We start from the raw sequence: 23,104 nt of genomic DNA on the forward strand, positions 1-23,104 counted from the left end.
AATAAAATAAAACTGATCTCATCATAATCTAATGTTATGAGGTAGAGAGACTTGCTTGTATGAGGCAGTTCTTATAAAAAAAAATAGCTTACAGGTGATATGAATAGTTTAATTTAATGTTAGAAAACACAACTTTGTGAATTTGTTATTGTTCTTGGTTAAGAATCTTTCTTGATGCTTCATTTAGGTGTATTATTAGTAGCATTTATGCATTTCTACTTACATCAACAAAAAAGGATAACTTATACATAGATTTTCATATGAGAACTTTACCAAAACATAGTTTACATTCATATTTACATACATCGATACATTAAACTCGAATACATGTGATCGCATAGGTAGGTATATAAGGTCATAGTATGTGAGCTTTTTATCTTGGCAAATTATCGCAATATGTAATTGTCAAGGTTTCATCACATTATTTCTCATCAGAGGCATAACATGCACATATATACTGTCTTTCTTAGAAATTTGCTATCAACTCCATTGTCAATCAGCCAGGAAACAATCTGATACGATTAACGATCTTCTTTCGACATATATGACACTTGCGAATTTTTGTTCCACATTCTCTGCAAGTCTGCATTTGAATCATTTGTTAATAATCAGTTAATTTGAAGGTAAATGAAGTACCAAAAAAGTGTTTTTAAGATTTTTGGAGTTTACCATGTGCCCACAACCGAAGGCCATGTCCTTCTCACTGCCTAAGCAAATTGTACAACACTGCAACAGTTATGAAAGTAACTTTAGTTTATTAGTCAAAATTATTGAGTAAAAATATCTTCTGGCTAGATTTTTTTGACAAGCAGAGTAGAGTTAGATGGTTATACCCCTGGCATGTTAAGATATTATTTAGGGACAAATTTTTTTTTTTGTATTAGATGTTTAATTAATTCACTTCTGCTTACCTGACTAGTTAAGGTTGGATTTCTGCTTAAACTGATTGTCTTGGATACCTAAATAGAATTTAAACATAAGAAATATAAATTTCAAAACATGCAAATATGAAAAATAGCATATGGTTTCAGTTATTAGTAAATTTTTTACAACAGAAACATTATGGATTGTAAAGACAATCCAGGAAAGGGTGTAAAGAAATTGATTGACAAACACAAAAAAATACCTCAGCAGCAGGAACTTTGGATTCACCAGCTGACATTAGACTGGAAGTAATGGCTATTTTTTCCCCTGACTCTTGAGCTATTTTCATAGGAAATTTACTGACATTATCAAGCTTCTGCCTAAGCCTTTCAACATAATTGTTTTGCTCTTGAAACTCTCTTTTAGCCTTATTACATTCATTCTGTAAATTAACAAATATCAATGAGTAGTAACTCAAACCAACGAAATTTAGAATTCCGCTCTAATTTGCATTCACACCGATGAAATAGCAACTAAAACACCAAACATGACATTGACACGTAGCCCACCCATAACAAGTAATCACATATTTTAGTGTCATGTCTATGGCATCGGACACACATTCAATCTAAGGTGTCGCATATTTTAGTGTCATGTCTGTGGCGTCGAACACACCTTCAATCAAGGTGTCGCATATTTTAGTATCATGTCTGTGGCGTCGGACACTCCTTCAATCCAAATTGATAAGGTTGAAATCATGTAAATATATATATACCTGTAGCATATGTATAATTTCTTCTTGTTTTTTCCTCTCTGCCACTTCTGTTTCAACTGAAATCTGCATGGTTTATTTACCACCCTACATGATTAGTATTAATTAATGTACTCATTTGAAATATGATGCAATGAAAAGTAGCCTCAACCTGCAAACAGTGTATCCTTTGAGATAAATTAGTAACCATTTGACGAGCTTGTTTCTCAGCATTTGACATCAATTCATTTTCACGCTTCAAAATCAACAACTGAAAAAGCACATCAACGAAAAATTAGAATAAATCCATAATCTCCCCTTAATATTGAAACCTCTTTCAATTGACGATTACCTGGTGTTCATTTTCTTTCTTGAAACTGTAGAGTCTATCAGCAGAATACTTTGCTCTAACTTCCCAATAGTTATTCTTTGATTGCAGTGATATATTTTCACTTCTGAAAAAACCATCAAAGACTTTGACATTATTAATTGCTGCAAATCAACAATTACACAAGCATATGCTTAATGTAATCAATTATAAATGTATACTTGATAATTTCTAATTCTTGTTTTAGGTTTCTCAATTGTTCTTCAACTTGATGGACTTTGTTGCTAGCTTCCTGCATGGCAACACAAGTTATAGTAACAACTTTTTTTTAACGTATAGTTCCAAATTTGCAATGTTTAATCATACCTGAGAACTTAAAATCAGAGCTTTGGTGTTGGTGTTTTCTTCTGCAGCAACCATAATACAATTAAGTATTATAATTTATATTTGAAGAAATAAATTAAACCAAAATTATATATAAGAAACCTGAATAAAATTCCAAGCAAAGAGGATCATCATCTTTCACCTCATCTAAATTTGGGGGCATTATAACCTGGAATAAAGATTGAAAAATAAAATATATTCATTTTATGAGATTTAGATGCCCCAATTTATTTATTTTATAAATTGAGAGATAATGCTATTCAGCATTTTTAATACTCGATTAGAAATTTACTGTTGAACATTTTTATGATTTAAAGTAAATAAAAATTACATTTTCACTGTCATGCCATCTTTGATTGTTTGTTGTTTCTTGAGTTGAAGCTTTCTTGTTAACACAACATTGGAATTTATGTCCTGATTTCCAATCAAAATGTTGGCATGTTTGTGAGCTGCAAAACAAAAAAGAATTCTAATTTCTATGTAAAATCACAACAATTCAATTTGGTCCTTTTGACTAAGAGTGATACTTAATTCACCAGAAAGTTTATTTAAAAAAATCAGTTCTAAACAGTTTTTTTAATGGCATGTGAAAACACCATGTATCATAACATCTAAATATATGCCTGTTATCAATCACGGTTTCATTCCCACAAAATAAATAAGGCATTTCAATTTTTAACATATATATATATATATATATATATATATATATATATATATATATATATATATATATATATATATATATATATATATATATATATATATTTTAATTTTATCATCTAATTAATAAAAATTTCGGATAAAAATTAAGTTGACTGTTTGTTTCCTTACATTTAGAAGTCTTTGCATGTAAGACTAAATTTTAATTTTTTTTTTAACTCACATCTATCGAGAAAGAAATTATTGTACAGATTATTTTGCCAACATTAGTCCCAATAGCTACGACTTGTTTGTTAAACAAACTTGAAAGTTGAAATGTTAAACTCTAAATTTGTTTCTTATATATTTTAATAATTTTCAATATAAAAAAATATTTACCAATATAAAAAATAATAAAAAATTATAATTAAACTTTTTCTTAAGGTGCTGTTAAATTCACCAATATTATATGTATGAAAAGTCAATTTCACACATTCTTTTAAACTAAAGAAAAGTTTCACGTATAATTGTGTAATTATATAGTTTTCATATAGAAAAGTTTTAATTTGAACTCCTAATTTATGTTGTATGAATTTTTCTATCATATATCATTTACAAAAATTAAATTAAGAGTTAATAAAGTAAAAAGTTCAAATAAATATAATATTATTATATTTATTTGATTTTTTTTTAAATTCATTAACTTTCTCTTTTTGTAATTAGTATTATATCCATGTTTTTAGGAATTCAATTCAAACCCTAGCCTCATCACCTTGTATAGATTTTAATTTAGAATCTCATTTTGATCCCTTAATCTAAAAAACATTCAAATTCGTCGTTTAGCTCTTCAAAACTATCATATTTGTCCTTTTCATCTAATTAATAACAAATTTAACAATTGATTTTTGAGATTTTTCGTCGTTAATTAAACAAAAAATAATTAATATAATAAATTTTAAAAAAGTTAAAAGAATAATATTGTTACCTTGAGATTTTTCACAAGCAGGAAATGGCGTACATACCCAACTGGTGATCTTAGAAGTTAAGAGAGGAGGCTTGCAAGTAAAGGCGCTTCAAGAAGTTGAGGTGCACGTGGGGAAATGTACAGAAGAAGGTCGAAGAACGAGGCATGTCGAAAGAGCATGCAAGTCGAATCGACTAAAAGCATGCAAGTCGGCCACAAAGGCTCCTTATACTTAGTGAAAATTTCTACATTTATGTCCTTGACGAATGCCATCGTCGAAACCAAGAGCGGTTGATCTTTGGAGAAACGAAGGCGGGAAGTTTCAAATTTAAAAGACTGAAGGCAGTTACTCCAAGAAATCGTGCCTGGTAGGCGCCAAATACACAGAGAAATCTCATGAAGCAGATATCACTTAGCTTCAATATCAGCCATAAATCACTTTAGGAAGTTATCTTTGTTTATTACTATAAATAAATCATTTTATGTAGAATTTGGTGTGTTCGCTGGTACATCCAAACTACTTGCTGAAACTCTGCTCAATTTCCGATTTCAGGAAGAAAGAGTTGCTAAGTGTCTTGATGTACGTGAATCATCACCTTTATTTTATTGCAAAGTCTTTATGTTTTAGTCATGTACTTTGAAGCTTTTACTTGCATTCTACTCATTGATCATTGTTCGTTTTATATTTTCATACTCACAAAAGAGTCAGTTACTCTTTATTTCGTTTAGAACAAAGCCTGGATTCAATAACTCCTGTCGGTCATGAGTCACCATAGTAGGTTTGGATCTTAACGTCCAGATTTGCTTAGTTATTAAGTTTAGGTTTGTTCACGTCGGTCACGAGTCACCTGTCGGTCGAACCTAACACATCGTGTAGAAAGCCTTTGTACTCGTTCCTTCAGTCTTAGAAAGTCGTTTCTTAGACTAATATCATCGACAGAACCAGTACAATTTCAAAAACCTTAACACTTGTCTCAAGATGAACTGTTCGATCTTGCAAGTAACCCTTAATTTAAGGTTTTGGGAAGACCAACGGTTATTTACAAATTTTCACAGTAAACAAATATAATTTTTTTTAAATTAAGAGATTAAATTGAATTCCGGAATAAACATGGAAGAAAAATATATTAAATCTTTTTACTTTAACTTGTATATAAAAAAAACAAATAAGTGTAGGATATGTTTTAAGAGTTTTGTTGTCAGTGTCCAACTGATCAACTACTTATACCAAGATTTATGTTACAATCTCAAGACTTTGTATAGGTTAGAAAATGATTTTATTAATAGTTATAATATAAGTTATAATTAAGTATTGAATAGTGGAATGGAATAATTACAAACAAAAAGTCACAAAAACATTTAACATCATTGACTTCACAAGTTTAGTTGGACTGAGTTTTCACAAGGTTAAGCAAATTAATATTATGAAACAACTTACCAATATTTTATAGCTTTACATCTTGAGCATTTTTTGGAGCATGAAATGCCACAAACTGCACATCCATCATCATCTTGAAACTTTCTTCTAATCGACTCATCATTATTTTCTCCTCCTTCAATATAGTAAACATCTCCCTCATCCTCTTCATTCAATGAGTACTTTGAACTTTCCTGTATCAGCAACAATGTCAAATTTTGCTATTTTTTTTCAAAAAAAAATTTTGTAGTTACAAAACCTATTTTTTATTTTTATTGCATAAGGTACTTGACTAATCTGTTATTTGAAAATTCAACATGGAATATTTGTTTTCATTGAAGCCAAGAAGTTTCATTGACTTTGTTGAGGTAGTTGAAAAACTTATTCCAAGCTTCAACTGGAAAATATATATTATTTTATAACCAAAGGACTCAAACTAAGATCTAATATTAATTAATTACATTTTCAGGCTCCAAGAGAAAGCATTGTACTCCAACATGATCTTTTGCAGAAACTATCTCAACACATTCGTCTTTATGGCTAAATCTCCAATGCATGACATGGCAAGCCTTTGAACTGATGAAAACAACCACATATAAAATTAATTTTAAAAAGATGAAAAATGTCTCTAAATTAATAAAAATTAAAGAAAAGGAATGTAATGAAATATTGAAACTTACCAATATATAGCATTTTTGCATCGTGAGCATCTTGTGACTATGTTTCTTAATTTGCCACAAAAGGAACAAACACAAAATTCATTCTTCTCACCATCTTGTTCAAACACTATGTTTATTTCATCACTCACTTGCATCACCTCTTCGTTTGAGTTTGCTACCTTGTGTTCTAGCCAAGCAAGAAACCCTAAGAGGAGTATTATCATTACCAATATAAACTTGAGGAAATAATTTAGATCCATCGTTACCAATCATCTATACATTGCCACTCGAATTTTAAGATATGGCTAAGGTAGAACTTGATTAGAATGATTATGTATAGATCTTTAGAATAAATAAATTATGATTGATATTAATATAGGTATTAAGTTATTCCACCATTTGTTCTAGGAAATTCCATGTCTTCTTCCATGATAGATATACTTTCATTATTTTAAAGGGAAAACAAACTAGCTGGAAAGATATGAGAAATAGTCCAAAGCAATAAATTATAAAATTAAAAGCATTGAAATATAATAATAATGAAATTCTAGGAAACAATTGACCTAAGCTTAAGCCTTGGGGCAACGAAGTATTTACTTTAGGAATATCCAAACACTTGGTTTGACCAAAAAAAAACTGAATTCTTATCTACCCAACTCAAAAAGTTGGGTAAAATTACCTCTTTTGTAAAATGTTTTGAAAACAACAAATATTTGTTGTATTTTAATAAATAATTAAATATATTAAATGAGATGAAATCATGTGATTTGTTGGAGGCACACTACCCAACTTTTTGTGATGGGTAGAGAAGTTATAAAAAAAAAAAAAACCCTCTTTCTTTGGATTGCTATTCAACAAGAAGTTGATGACTCAGCATTTTAATAGAGATGCATAATAAACCTCTAATTTTAAAACCACAGCTATGGAGAGATTTTTTTTTTTAATTATATATCCAACTAATAATCTTATTACTCAATGACATTATGGAATGATATGATTTGTCCAAAAAAAAAAGTCCATGATAATAAAGTTAAGTTTTCATTTAATCTTTCTCTTTATATTTATATATTTATATCACTACAAAAAATAAGCAGTGACGTGATTTCCATGCTATAAGGTGGAAATCACGTCACAGCACAAAATTTGCGACGTAAACATATATGTCGCTTGGGAGTGCGTGACAACTTATTTGTGACATTATTTTCACGTCACTGAATATTGATATGAAAATCACGTCGCAACATCTTGCACAGACACCAATACCTTTTTTTGTTGGAACATGCAAGGCACAGAAAAAGCAGGAGAGCACAGAATAAGAGAATTTTTGTGACGTGATATCCATGACACAAGTTTGCGACATGAAAAGTACTTCACTCCATGTACATATTTTTTTATCAAAATAGTTTATTTTAGAAGGTTGCGACGTGTTACACATGTCACAAATTAGTAACATGTATAACACGTCACAAAAATTCAATTTTTTTTAAGAAAATCTTATTATTATTATTATTATTATTATTATTATTATAAAAAAGATTTTCTTATTATATATTATTCGAAATTAATAAATATTAATAAAAATTAAACAAAATACTAAAATATATTAAATTTATAATATAATAATAAACAAAATATGAATTAAAATTAAATTTAACATCCTACACAATTTCAAATTTCAAATTAAAATAAAAATAAAAATAATTCTAAGGGTCTTCTGGATCGGAAAAATCGTTAAGGTTCATATCATCATCGTTCTCTCAACATCATCTTCAACCTCACGACCTCAATAATGGAGGTCTATCATTTCTCAACCAATTCTAAAAATGTAAACATCAAACTTGCCTTGAATTTCACCAGGAATTCAAAAATGTATATATAAAAAATTAATGTCAATTATAGCTCTCGAATTTTCCAGAAAAGCTCAAGAACCTTAAATTTTCTAAATGAAATTAAATCACGCACAAGTACAATCAATGCCTATTTTCATAGGGCTTCAACACATGGAAATATCACAAGTATTATGGTATCCAGAGATGCAAAAAATGATGATCATATGAGAGAGCTCAAAGTTGCAGAAATTTACCTATTGAAGCAAGGTCTAATGCCTCTTTTAGAACATACATAACTGATATGATGATGCAAATAATTTTCTAGGATCTCCAGGAAGCTAATGAGATGCTTACTCTGTAATGAGAGTGCCTAAATCCTTCTGACCGATTCAACTTGCAATTGTGAAAAATGAGAAATGGAAGATGTTGATTTAGTGATTACAGATGCAAACTTAAAGGTACAGAAGCATCTATTGAAGGATAGAAAAACACTTAGAAAGGGGGGGTTTGAATAAGTGTACTTTAAAAACTCTTAAGATAAAAACAATTGCACAATGATTTTTATCCTGGTTCGTTGTTAATGAAACTACTCCAGTCCACCCCCTTAGAGTGATTTACCTCACCTGAGGATTTAATCCACTAATCACACAAGATTAAAATGGTTTTCCACTTAGATACCCTCTAAGTCTTCTAGAGTATTCTGATCACAATCTGATCACTCTAGGAACACAATGCTTAGATACCCTCTAAGACTTACTAGAGAATCCGATCACAACTTGATCTCCTCTAGTTCTTTACAAATAAATATAAACAAATTCTCACAAGAGTATTACAATGCTTCTTAAAAGCTATAATCACAACTGTGATATTTCTCTTAAAGTTTAAGCTTAATCTCACTAAGATATTACAACAGTAATGAAGTGATGTTGAAGATGAAGTTTGAGAGCTTTTGAATTTGACAGCGTTTCTGTAAGTTTGCGCAAAGTGTTGTATTCAGCTTCTCATGAGAACTTCTATTTGTAGGCGTTTGAGAAGATGACCGTTGGGAGCATTTAATGCATTGCGTGATCCGTACAGCATTGCATTTAATGTTTCACTCTTTTGTCAACTACCTCGAGCTTTGCTTTTCCTGCTTTAACTGACGTTGCCTTTAATAGCTTCTAACGTTCCTTTTGTCAGTCAGCGTAGCCTGCCATCTTGTACTTGCTTCTGATCTAATCTTTGTTGATACAACATTTGAATATATCAGAGTTAAACAACTTGTTGTAGAGCATCTTCTTGTCTTCTGACCCTGAAGTGCTTATAGCGTGATACCATGAGAACTTCAGGTCTTCTGCTTGTGATCTCAAGTTCTTCTGATGCTTCAATAGACCATGTTCTGATTCTGCTTGACCATCTTCTGATGTCTTGTGAGAGCATGTTCTGATGTTGCATACTTGAACCTTCTGAGTCAGTGCTTCTTGCGCTGATTTTGTGCATACTCTTTATATATTTCCTGAAATGGAAATTGCATAGAATTAGAGTACCACATCCTCTCAAGCAAAATTCATATACATTGTTATCATCAAAACTAAGAATATTGATCAGAACAAATCTTGTTCTAACAATCTCCCCCTTTTTGATGATTACAAAAACATACATAAATGATATGAATTTGCAATCAGAAAATCAGACGGCTAAAGAAAATTACACAGTTATAGCATAAGCATATAAACATAGTGTGTGAATATGTCTCCCCCTGAGATTAGCAATCTCCCCCTAAAATAAATACTGGAAGAAATTTATAAATAAATGACTTCCCTGAGTATTTTCCTTTTCAGTTGAGACGTTCACATATGCTTAGATCTTTAGAACATTGAGAGCTTTTGATTCTTGCTTCCATAGGACAGCTTCAGAGCTTTGAATTTCTTCTTGAATCATTGCATGCTAGATTGTATCAGAACATTATTGAATGTACCAGAGCATCATCAGAGCATCTCTACATCCTGAAATGTTTCAGAACAAACTAAACGACAAAATTCAGAGCATGAATGAATCAGAACATAAGATATGTATCAGAGCATATAGTATGTATCAGAATCACATAAAAAGTATCAGAACATATAAGGAATAAGAATGTGTTAGAACATATTCTGCCACGAGAATATCATAACATTCTTCCTTCTTGCTTCAGATCTTGAAGCCTCACAGCGCTAAGCTTGCTTCAGATTCCATGAGCATGTTTCTATATAGAATTGCTTTTCCCCATGTCTTTGCTTCTCATGTTGAGCTTTTTCAGAATGTCTTCAATCCTGCAAAGAATCTCAAGCATAGAACTTACAAATTTCGCTAGAAATGTGGAGACTTACTCCCAGCAACTGATAATATAAATCAATTCATTTATCATACTTTCTCCCCCTTTTTGTCATAACATCAAAAAGCATAAAAGGTTCAAGATGAAAAAACAAACAATATGAGAGAAGAAGATAAGATTCATTGATTTCATCAGAAGAATTATCAGAAGATACAAAAGGAGATGCAGAGAAACAGATGCAAGAACAAAGAGACAACTAAGACACAAAAGACTACGACTAGCCTAGTTTGGAAACTATCTTGGCCAGAAGGTCATGAATCCCAGCATTGCTTTCCTTCTGTTGCTTTATGAAGTCTCTGAACTCTTCATGTGCTACATCATGCTTATCCAGGAGAGAAGCAAGAACATCTTGATTCTGTTGAAGAGCCTTGATTACGTTCACCATAACGGAGGGTTTAGCAGAAGAAGATGCATTTCTATCATTCAGAGGGATAGCATTGCCAGCAGAAGCATCTAGAGTGAGAACATCACCATGATTTTCCTGAACGGGACTTTTCTCAGAAGGATGATTCTCAACTTATTCCATCTCAACATCAGAATTTGATTCAGAAGCATCCTCAGCATATTCTGGATCAGGAATCACAGAATCTTCATTCTCCAGAGCTTGAAGAATCTCAGCCAGATTCTTTGGAGGAATGGGAGCAACAACTTCTAAAGGGTAGACAACTTCAGGAATGACCATATCTGGTGCTTCCTCATAAGGATTCACCCTTAGCCAGTTGAATAGCCATTGGAAATCTCCAGTCAGAACTGAAAAAGTTGGCTTCCATACAACAATCTCCCAAGAATGTGCTTCTTGTTCAGCTGCAGGAACTTCCATCAGTTCATCAACAAAAACTTTCTCCTCAAAGTAATACCTGACTCCAAGAGGACTATGCCAGAAGTCTTCATAGGGTCTGAGAATCTTACGAGGACTTGGAGCTGTTGCTATGCACTTCTTCTGAAGCTCCAGAAAAATAGAATCCATATTTCTTCTGAAAATTCTCCAGAGATTTCCGAAGGCCACATCATCCATCCTGGTTTGATATGCAGCTTTCATGGCATCTAACCCTTCCTGCATCCTAATGTTTACCACTCCAAAATGTACACCAACAGAAAGTTCCTTACAGAATTTGAATTTGAGTTTGGCGGAGTCTGGTTTCAGAAGGAAGTAGGGTTGAGGTTCTCTATCGAGACAAAGAGATGATTCTGATTCATTCTCAGAGTCTAACACCACTAACTCAAGTTCAGGACGAGGCTTGGGTGTGTAGTTGCAATCACACAGCAATTGCTCATGTGACGCAGAATCTGGGAGTTCAGAGATGGAGGGATTATTTTGAGTGGGGGGTGAAATGGGTTCATAGTTAGCATGAGGAGGAGGTTGAGAAGTGGAGATATTTAAGTGAGGAGGAAAGAGGGTTTGAAGGGGTTGGATATCAAGAACAAGAGTCTCAAGGGGATGGTCAGAAGCAACGTTGGTTGAGGTTGGAGAGGGAGGAATGAGACCGTTTGTGATAGGTGAAGAAGGAGGGGGTAAGAACATTGGTTTGGGGAGAAGAAGGAGGTGTGAGAACATGGGTGAGTTGAGGTGATTCTGTTGGGGCTGTTTCTGGTAGAATTTCTGGTTGAGGGATAACCGGAACTTCTGTTGGTACAGATTTTGAAATAAAAACAGAGGCAGAAACATGTTCAGAAATGTGTATACCTTTGGACATATTCTGAAGAGCTTCAAATTCAGCCTCAAGTCTTTTCTGCTTCTTCTTCTTCTCATACACAGTCTTCGCCTTCCCAAGAGAAATTTCTCTTCTTCTGGCAGTTTCCAGTCTCTCTTTCTCCCTATCCCTAGCTTCTTGACCTTCAACTTCTTGAGTTGCTACTTCTTGATTTACTTTTTCTTTCTGATTCACAGCTTCTGGAATCTCTTTTTCTTCATCCGAATCTCTTATTATTAATTTTCTTTTCTTTTTCTTCTTCTTTTCTACTTCCTTTCCATCTTCTACATTCTTATTATTCTTCAACTTTCTCTTCTTCGTCTTCCTCCTCTCAGCCGTTTCTTGTTCAGTATTTTCATTTTCAACTAATACTTCTTGATTTTCTTCAGCAATAACTTCTCTATCAGCAGCATTCTCATCAACTACTGCAGCAGCTTCTTCTAGGGTTTCCTTCTCCTGGTTAACTGAAGGACGATCAAACTTACGCTTTGTCCTTCTTTCTTTACTGACAACAACTTTTGGTGCAACTTCTGAAACATCTTCTGAAACTGCAGGCCTGGAAGTAGAAGCTTTCTTACGACCACCTTTAGTAGGGACATCTTGAGCACCACCTTCCTTGAGAGTGTTAAGGTATTTGGCCTTAACTTCTGGCAGCTCACTTCTGAAGAAAGTTTCGAACTCAGAAAGAACAGGACTTCTTCTGCTTCTTGCTCCACGGAGAGGCTGAGGAATGACTCTAACAGCTTGAATAAGATTCATCTTTCTCAAGGTGTAGGCATTCAAGCAGCTTTCTGTAGACATAATAGGATCCTTGATGATTCCTTGAAATTCCAAGTCTTCAATAGTCTTGGAGTGAACCAGAAGATTGGTAATGATTCTTCCAAAAGGAATAATATTTCCTTTCTTCGTTCTGAACGCATTTCTGGAATCCCTTGCAACATGCCACATATGATTGAAAATTATGTAGATAATATCAACCTTCTTCTGAGTGCCAATGCAGTACAGAATGTATTGTTGTTCCTTGTTGACGAAATTTGGAGAATGGGTTGCTTTCCTGTGATAAAAACATCCTAGAAGAATCTTGGTCCAGACTTTGTAAAGATCCTTCATGTCTTTGACACGCTTTATTTTCTCTACATCTGTGTAGAGTTCAGTCAGAACGACATCTCAATCTGTTCTCTGATCAGATTCAAAGACACCTTCAGGATTTCTTAAATCGAACATCATTCTCAGAATGTTCTCAGTGATGACAACCATTCTTCCATGAAAAAAAGATATAATAGATTTAGGGGCTACTACAGCATGAACCCAAAATTCCTTTACCAGTTCTGGGTAAACCGGTCCACAGAACTCAGAAAATAATGACATCAACCTTGAAAGAACATGTTATCCTTGAGATGAAACTCATGTTCTTCAAGACTGTCAAAATCAATCACTAATTCACAAATCATTTCTAACTCATTCCTCGGAATCGAGCAAGTGATTACAGGAACAATCTGTTGTTCTTCTCCTCTATTATGTTGTTGAGACAAGGTACCAACTACTTGCGATGAAGAAGCAGCCATTTGAGCACTACTGAGATTAATGGTTTTCTTCTTGGTTTTGTGTTTAGGGTTAGAGAAAAGGGCAAACAGGTTGCAAAAATGCATGCAAGAAGAGAGAGAATGAGAGCGAAAAAGAATAAACGTTATGATTTAAAATGAATATATAGAGGCGGATTTGAAAAAGAATGCAATAAAATTATGAGAATGAACAGTTACAAAATCAATTGAAATCAAATGCATTAAATGATGAGTGACGTTAGGTGAGAGAACGTGATATTTGAAATTATTTACACAGTTACCTAGGGCGGCGTCCCATCAGTTTCACGCACGCTTTTACCTATCGTGAGAACACGTGTTCACCATCAGAAAGCGCTTGGTGAGAGCTGTGTCACATAGAATTTGCTTCTGTTGAAGGATAGAACTTCTCATCTTCTAATTCTGATCAATTGTTCTGACTACCATTCTTTAGAAAGGATCTAGTTTTGATAGGATCATCTTTCTTTCCAAGAATGACATCTTCTGAGTGAGCAGAAGTTAGTCTTGAAGATCTTCTGACTGTTGGCTCTTAAAAAATTCTGAGATTCTCTACAGACGCAGCAACTTGATCTTATGATCCTTTGCTTCTGAGATCTTCAGCTTCTGATACTTTGCTTCTTGGTTCTCCAGCTTCTGAGATTGAAATATCTATATCTGCAAAATTCTCAAACTGCTTTGGCTTTTCAAGACCAAACTTATCATCAAATCTGATATTGATTGATTCTTCTACAACCAATGTTTCAGTATTGTATACTCTGTAGCCTTTAGAGCGTTCAGAATATCCAAGAAGGAAACACTTTTGTGCCTTAGAATCAAACTTACCAAGATGATCTTTAGTATTCAAAATGAAACAAACACATCCAAAAGGATGGAAATATGAAATGTTGGGCTTTCTGTTCTTCCATAATTCATAAGGAGTTTTATTTAGAATAGGTCTTATAGAGATTCTATTCTGAATATAACATGCAGTATTTGTTGCTTCTGCCCAGAAGTGCTTTGCCATATTGGTTTCATTGATTATGGTTCTGGACATTTCTTGAAGAGTCCTATTCTTTCGCTCTACAATTCCATTTTACTGTGGAGTTCTAGGGCAAGAGAAATCATGGGCAATACCATTTTCTTTAAAGAATTTATCAAAGAATTTGTTCTCAAATTCGCCACCATGATCACTTCTGACCTTTATGATTTTGCACTCCTTCTCAGATTGAATCTGAGTGCAGAATTCAAAGAACACTGAATGAGACTTATCCTTGTGTTTTAAGAACTTTACCCATGTCCAGCGGCTATAATCATCTACGATGACTAATCCATATTTCTTCCCTCTGACAGATGCTGTTTTGACTGGGCCAAACAGATCAATGTGCAGAAGTTCTAACGGCCTAGAGGAAGAGACAACATTCTTAGATTTGAATGCAGGTTTGGAGAACTTGCCCTTCTGACATGCTTCGCAAAGAGCATCTGATTTGTATTTCAGATTTGGGAGTCCTCTGACCAGATTTAGTTTGTTAATCTGAGAAATCTTTCTCAAACTAGCATGGCCTAATCTTCTGTAACACCCATATATAATTACATGCATTAAATCATATAAATATACATGAATCCAAGTATTTGGTACTGAAATACCAATAAGTTCCTAGTCAACACATTATACATATTAATGCCCTAATACAAAAGTTCTACACAATGGCATAATACATACAAGATGTTCAAAATGAAATTTCTAAGAACTAGATCAAACAATGATCTCAAAGGAACTCCACAACGGAAGCTTCGCCATGCCCAAAATAACAAGAAGCATAAGGAAGTCAAACTGCCTTCTCCTTACCCTTAGCGAAATCTGAAGTACCTGAAATCAATATATAATGGGGTGAGATAAAATAATCTCAGTGAGTTCCCTATCTTATGGGTCCTCTCGGCTTTACAAGGTTTTAGCCTATCACTCTCAAATCAAGACAAGGAACTAGACCTTGAGTTCACACACTAACATTATATGGAATCATACTTAGAGTTCAACAACTCAAACTCAAGATTACTAATCGGAAACCAATACCAAGGCATCCCTCTATTCCCGTCCCCTTCTACGTCTAGGAGGTGGCACGAGTCATGGATCCTTTGGAAAATCTTGACATACGAAATGGATTCGGATTCATGAGCCTTCCCCCATGAATCGTCACTTCACATGGCCTGTACACCATCACAAGTCTCTACCCTTAGGTTCCATTCGTACACAAAAGCGGGAATCAAACCTGCCAAGATTATTAGTGCCTCTCTGCACAGTGCCTCTCTGCACATAGAATGCCTCTTTTGCATTCAAAGGAAATAAAGGAAATAAAGAAATACAATGGTTCCGATTAATACATCATACAATGGTGATCGCTCACGCAAACCACTAGGCCTGTTAGCCCTTCATACATTGGTGATCGCTCACGCAAATCACTAGGCCTGTTAACCTTTCTTCATAAGATTCTAAATACACGTATGTTCCACATAATGTTCATCCTAGGTACTCTTTGTTAAGCTACATAACCTAACAAATCCTAGTTTTCCTCACTTAATCTCTTATTCGTATAACCCATGTAGTTATTCGAACCTCTTGATACATATCTATATACGATGAAGTATACTAATCCTCCTGCAATAGGATTCACCCAAACAAACACAATATACTAGGTTACACCAAAGGCAACCAACAATTTCATCATTTTCCTGTAAACAAATGGCAAGTTATCACAACTATATAGCAATTAATCAATATGCTAAAAGTATACCGTTCACATAATTCCGAACGATAAAACAACTCGAGGAATCAAACTATTTTTCCCAATTCCCGATTAAATAATTCTTCTTTCGATCCCAAAACCTACACTACTAGAAAGTACACGCTTCTAGCTTCCTACCACTTCTAACGGTGATTAAAATAGAGTTATGGTTCAAAAGTTATGATCGAAACAGTTTTATCTCATTCAACTAAAATTTGCTAAGAAAAGGCTTCAATTTGCGCCGCTAACTGTTGTTCGCGCCGCCAACCTCAGGCACTGGCAAACCTCACAGAAAACTCACAGTGTTCGCGCTGCGAAGCCTTGTACGCGCCGCGTACTGTTAACAGAACCAAACCCCATAATCCTTCTGCATGGTTCGCGCCGCCATCTATCGTTCGCGCCACGAAGCGCGCGAAATCAGAAGTTCCAGATCTGTTTTCTTGCTTTTCCCATGGTTTAATCCAACCATCTCCATACTCAAACCTGTTCCAGATTCATACTAAAGCATAGAACAACATATATGGTCTCTACTCAGGATTTATTAGCAGCAACAAACATCAATCTCTTAGATTGAGTCAAACCCTAAGATTTTTACCAAAAACCCCAATTTCTCAACATATGATTTCATCCATAAATCAAAACTATAAGTTTCTAACTAGAACCCACCTCGATTACAAGTCGTTGATGATGAAGATGAGTTGATTCGGCGGAGAAATGGTGAAGATCCAAGCTTTTCCTCTTTTCTCCTCTTGCTCTTCCTTCTCTCTACTTCTTCTCTCTAGAACCTTGTTTATGTTGTAATGAAGAAGAAAAGAAAAAGAGGAAAGAATATAAGACTATATTCTTAAGTTAGCACTTCTAACTTAAATGTCCTAAGTATCTCTAATGTACCAATTAGTGAAACCTCAATGCCAATTAATAACATTAGAGCATTTAATTTAATACGGGGTATTACATCCTTCCCCCCTTAAATAGAAATTCGTCCTCGAATTTAAGAATTACCTGAATAGATGAGGGTAAGCATCCCGCATTTCCGATTCCAGTTCCCACGTAGCATCACCCGGATGCGTGACATCCCACTGAACCTTAACAAGAGGAATTTCCTTGTTTCTCAACACTTTAGTCTCTCTTCCCACGATACGACTCGGTAAGGGTTCAAAAGTCAAATCTGATTCTATCTCAACTGCATCTGGTAACACTGGCTGAAGAGGATCGGGAATAAACTTCCGAAGTTGAGACACGTGAAAAACATCATGCATTTCCGATAGAGAAGGTGGTAAAGCTAAACGATAAGCTACTTCACCAATCCTTTCTAGAATCCCATACGGTCCCACGTATCTCAGACTTAACTTTCTCGACTTAAACGGTCCCTTCAACCTCAATCTCGGAGTAACCTTCAAGAATACATGGTCAGCTTCTATAAACTCCAAAGGCCCTTTACGGTTACCCGCATAACTCTTCTGACGATCTTGTGCTCGTTTAACCTTATCACGAATCATTCTAATCTTGTCCGTGGTCTCCTGAATAATTCTGGTCTTAAAACTCTATCATCACGAACACCCGTCCAACACAGCGGTGTTCTACATTTCCTCCCATATACACTACAAGAAAACAACACTTTAGCGTCGGTCACAAACCGTCGCTAACATCTTTAAAACCGACGTTAATAGCTGTTAGCGTCGGCTTAGTGTGGGGGTCGGGACCGTCGCTAAACACCCCGAAGCTAACAGTAGCGTAAGGCCGTCACTACCGTAGCGTCGGCCTGAAGTAACGCTAAGCGGTCACTACTCGTTGTCCATAGCTTATACCAAAACTGTAACGTCGGCCCACACCATCGCTAATATATGCTACGTGGCACCATATGGTTGGTGTTTCCTTTTACCAACATTAAATGTTGTCTATAGCGTCGGCTCCGTGGCGTCACAACATGATGCCACGTGTTTCAATATGATAGGATAGTTGCCAATTTGAGGTTTTACGTTTTAATAGTAGCGTCGGCTGAAGCCGACGCTTTTTTTTTTTTTTTCCTACCCAGCTTTTGCAAAAATTTGTTTTTTTTTTGTCTAATCAGTTTTGATTGCACCTATAAATTATAAAATATGATACAATAATATAATTTTATCGTTTTGAAATAAAAGTAATAAATTGTAATCTAAAATCCATATAACATAAAATAGGTGTACCAAAACAAACAGCCTATTCAACATCAGAACAATACATCCTGTTCATAATTAGGTGTACCAAAACAAACAGCCTATTCAACATCAGAATAATACATCCTGTTCATAATTAGGTGTACAAAAACAAACAGCCTATTCAACATTACTTATAACACAATCTTATACTCATACGAGTTTACTTATACATGCTAAGGTGTACCAAAATAAGTTTACTTATAAGTCAAACTAGACATAAGAAAACCATAACACAATCTAGACATAAATAAACTCTATTGATTCTGATCATGACCATCAACAGCAACATCTTCCTCATCCTCCTCTTCCTCCTGCAACATTAAAAAAAACAGTGTAAAATTAATAGAGTGAGAAGAAAATCTAACAGTATTAATATTCCCATACTTGAATTTTAACAAAATAAACTTTATTATATAGAGTCAGAACTTGACATTAATTCAACAAAATGAAGGAGTACAATATTCAATAAAGTGTTGCAAGAATCAAAGGAATAGTAAAAGTACCGAATAATCATAATGAGAATGTTCACTCGAAGTAGAAGGTCGACCTGCCTGACGAGACTGGAACATATCAAACATTTTCCTAAGATCTTCAAATTGTTTTGCCAATTCATCTGTCCGCACATTAGCTCGTGCAACTTCTTCACGTGCTGCAGCAGCTTCAGCTCTAGCAGCCTCAATGGCTTGGTTATCTGCCTCTCTATTGGGGTTTGTAATTGACACATGTGTCAAGAAGCTCACTCCATATCTTACGTTGCGCGCCAATTGTGCAGATCCATAACACCGCCCCCGTGTTTTACCTCCTGCAGCTTCTTTCCACATTTGTATTCTTGTTGATCCATCGACATCAGCACCACTTTGTGTGGCTTGTGTAACACTACTCGCGTATGTTTCCTGTACAACATAAGATGAATGTGTCAAAGATAATGTGCCATAATTATAACACTTTAACTAAAAATACAAATGATGTTATGAGAAATTTTTTACAAATGATGTTTCCTGTACAAATGATGTGTCAAAGATAATTGTGCAGCTCTATGAGAATTAATGGCAGTTTGATTTGCAACTATAAATGTACCTCTGTTTATAACCAAAAGGAACTCTATTATCTTGGATCAAAATGATTTTTCAGTTTTCCAAATGGAAACCAAACATACTCCTAGTTCATAATTATTTCTAAGAAAGTAAGGGTTATTGCTCAGTAACAACAGAGGTTGGTTTTACCACAAAGAGTATCAAATAGAGAGTTGAGGTGTTGGTTTAAAAGGACAACAGTTACTGCATGATGAATACGAAACAGTGTTAAATATTTTGGAATTCAAATCATGTCTTGAATACGAAACAGTGTTAAATATTTTGGAATTCAAATCATGTTTACAATCTATTTATAATCTATTGTAGTTCTCCTTAACTCGGAAGATTTCATTCGGTTTGGAACTAAAAATGAAATGCTAGGCGGTACAGAATTGTGTCTCATTACGCAATGTAAAGTTAACCATTCAAGTTTTAAGTCAGCAAGAGAAATGAGAAGTAATGTGAAAATAAATTTAAATATTTGAAATTGTGCAATATAGCCGTCGTATTGAATCGGACGGTGATTAATACTTTGAGGAGCAGAATTGTCTATTTCTAGCTAAGTGAAACTCTACTTGTTTGTTCTGTGCCTATTTCTATACTTTGAGCAAAATTGCGCAACGAATCAAGATTTTAGCCTCACACCTAAAATTATTTCCACTCTGCCTCACTCTAATTTTTTGTAGACTTTTATTAGACAGACCTATATGAGAAGGGTTGCCACCACAACTGTTATGCACATAGGATATGGAAGAAAAAAATCCATCCTTAATGACTCAGTGTATATTTGAACTACATTGATTACATAAAGTAAATGTTGAATCTGTGTTAATTTTGCAAATGGGGTACTTGTTTGATTTGTCTTGTAATGTATCTGACAGTTGACTGTGTATATGCACACTACACTTTAAGATGTGAACACTTTAAAATGATTGAATGTATAAGCAACTATAACTTATAACTCATTTTGAGACTTGAAGCTATTCTTGGTTGCTATAACTTATAAGCTTCCTAGTTGTTTTTTCTGAATCTAATATACAAAACCAGCAACTATATACAAAACCACTTTCTCTTCAATTCAATTTCAATTTCAATTTTCTTTCTCTAATTTCCATTTTTCCCATATCTAATTTCTCTCCAATTTCTATCAGTCGCCCAAAGCAAGTGAAAGACGTTGCTCACCAAGAAGAAGTAGTCCGAGTACTCATCAACACTCTCGAAAATGTGCTTAAGATCATCTAATTATGCTGCTTACTTGTTTGACAGTGTGACAGTGTACTCACCAAGTGAAAGACGTTGACAATATTTGTTTGACAGTGTGGCTGGGTGTTATTCTCTGCTTACTTGAAACAAATTTTAGAGTTGTTGTTGATGTTTTTCTAAAAATGCAGATTATGGCATTGCATCTATTATTACTTCCATTGGATGACTTAATAAACAAAATGCAGATTATTTAATTTTTGTTGACTTAATATAATAATAGTTTTTCATAATGTAATTTGTTCCTAGTCACAAATTCAGCAACTTCAAAATGAAAATGAAACTAACATGTCTCATGCAACTTCATAATGTATTTTCTTCCTAGTCACAAATTTAGAAACTTCAAAACGAAAATGAAACGAACAACTTACATGTGTTTTCGCTGCACGCTCGTCAACCCACTCCCCATTCTTCTTTTTGTGGGTGGCAATGAAGAGCTCATCCGGATGTGCGGGTCGCTTGAGTTTTTTAGCCTATAATTAAAGATAATATATATGGTCACAATGTATATTGAATATAATTATATTAAATCATTTCAATAACAAATATAATACATACCAATTCAAGTGCAACATCATGGTGAGCTATACGACCAGACGTATGGACTGCCCCACCTCTGCTTGATGATCGATTAATCTTATTTTGTTTGGAGACATCCTTGAACTCTTTTGTCTCCCACTTTGCAAGAAGAAACTCCCATGTATCTACACCCATCCAAGGCGGCTTGCGCGCCTGATCTTTAGCCTTTTGCAATATATCACGCAGTCGTGCAGCACACCTTTGATGAAACAAGCCTTCCATTTTAGCATCATCGCAACGGTCCCAGCTTACAAGCGACTGACAAAATATACAAATAATAAATGAAACTCAACAATATACATTATAATCAAAATACTAAAAAAGAAATTACATGTCTTACTTTAAACATGTTGAACCATTCCTTTCTCTCGGCTTGTTTTTCATCGCGTTTAAGCTCACTATAATTAAAAAAAGTACCCTTGTAAAGCTTTACTATAACTTTTCTGCACATTTCGGCAACAAGGTTGCCTGGACTTAACCTATGAGGCAAAGGAAAAATGTTTGTTAATTAAAACACATATGTAACATGCAAAGCAATCCATTCACGTCAATTTTAGACATTTCTTCACCTCACAAAGCACCAACAGCAGCAATGTAAATGTTCTGAAAAGAGGCTATATTAAACTGACAGTAAGCATTATGAAAAAAGGCTATATTAATTATTAGTTTTAACAGCCACCTTCTAAATAAGAAAGGTGTTTTTCTCTTCAAACTAATAATAGAAAGGTGTTTAAATTAGACTCTTTCTAGGTTTTAAATTAGACTCTTTCTAAGTATTGTGTCTAATAAGCCAAACTGCCCTATCAACAACAAGCTAGATGAAAATCTGAAGGTTCTTCTTCGATTTTCTTTGCATAATATAATCAGAAAAGCAACTGATGATCAGAAATATCAATCAAAGGATTTAATTAACCAACGCAAACCAGCTCATTCTAATATACAGTACCAAACATCTATTACAATAGAGCATTGAAGAAATAGATGACAGCGAGATTCCTCTAGACTAAAACAAAGTCAACTCATCTGTTGTTTGCAGTCTTTTAAGGATGAGTCTCCATGCTAAGACTTGAATATTACTTTGAACGTTCGATTTCCAAATACAATTCAGAGCTAACTTTGATTGGATATTCGACTAAAAGTTAATATTCAGGAGAGAACTTAACTGAACAAGTGCAACTTTGACAGAATAACCAGAAACATCACCCCACTACACGAACTTATCTCAGGAATTCAGATTGGGCAAGAAACCACATAGAATATTGTTCAAAATAGTAAACTTCTGCTTTGCCAGTTCCAAAAGTTGAAAGCTGCCAACAAGACTCCATTACAACACACACCAAAATCCAGTTAAGGACGTAAAACAAATACTCCCAAGAAACGGAATTGAACACTATCTCGAAGTCTAATTTAAACACCTTTCTATTATTAGTTTGAAGAGAAAAACACCTTTCTTATTTTACCTAGTTTTAACAGCCAAGAAACGGAATTGAACACTTTCTAGGTTTTTTATGGCTTCTAAATACACTAAGATTGAGATGAAAAATTAGGCACTGATACAAAAACAAAATCAAAATTCTAAACATTGAATCAAAGTAATTAAACAGAACTCATAATCATAGTTATTGTAACATTTAAGAAACTGTAGGTTAAATGCATATTCAGATTCTATTAAATCAAAATTCTAAACATTGAATCAAAGTAATTAATCAGAACTCATAATCATTGTTATACTCTCTACCAATTCAAAAACATTCAGATTCTATTATGTCAATGTAC

The 23,104-nt window shown here is 34.1% G+C and overlaps 1 protein-coding gene across 1 annotated transcript; it reads right to left on the reverse strand.

Annotated features, from left to right (window-relative positions):
- Positions 1 to 60: 60 nt before the first annotated feature.
- LOC131620282 (uncharacterized) lies at positions 61 to 6,363 on the reverse strand. The gene is made up of 14 exons (XM_058891291.1): positions 6,031 to 6,363; positions 5,812 to 5,926; positions 5,372 to 5,544; positions 2,659 to 2,776; positions 2,430 to 2,496; positions 2,310 to 2,350; positions 2,165 to 2,235; positions 1,968 to 2,070; positions 1,788 to 1,886; positions 1,640 to 1,702; positions 1,127 to 1,306; positions 912 to 959; positions 670 to 726; positions 61 to 583 (listed from the first exon to the last, which is right to left on the reverse strand). The coding sequence occupies exons 1-14, from the start codon at positions 6,267 to 6,269 to the stop codon at positions 497 to 499; spliced, it is 1,461 nt and encodes a 486-aa protein (XP_058747274.1). The 5' UTR covers positions 6,270 to 6,363; the 3' UTR covers positions 61 to 496.
- Between the last annotated feature and the right edge of the window lie 16,741 nt (positions 6,364 to 23,104).

Source organism: Vicia villosa, linkage group LG7, assembly GCF_029867415.1.
Source record: "Vicia villosa cultivar HV-30 ecotype Madison, WI linkage group LG7, Vvil1.0, whole genome shotgun sequence".
In the NCBI taxonomy this organism is placed as follows: Eukaryota; Viridiplantae; Streptophyta; class Magnoliopsida; order Fabales; family Fabaceae; genus Vicia; species Vicia villosa.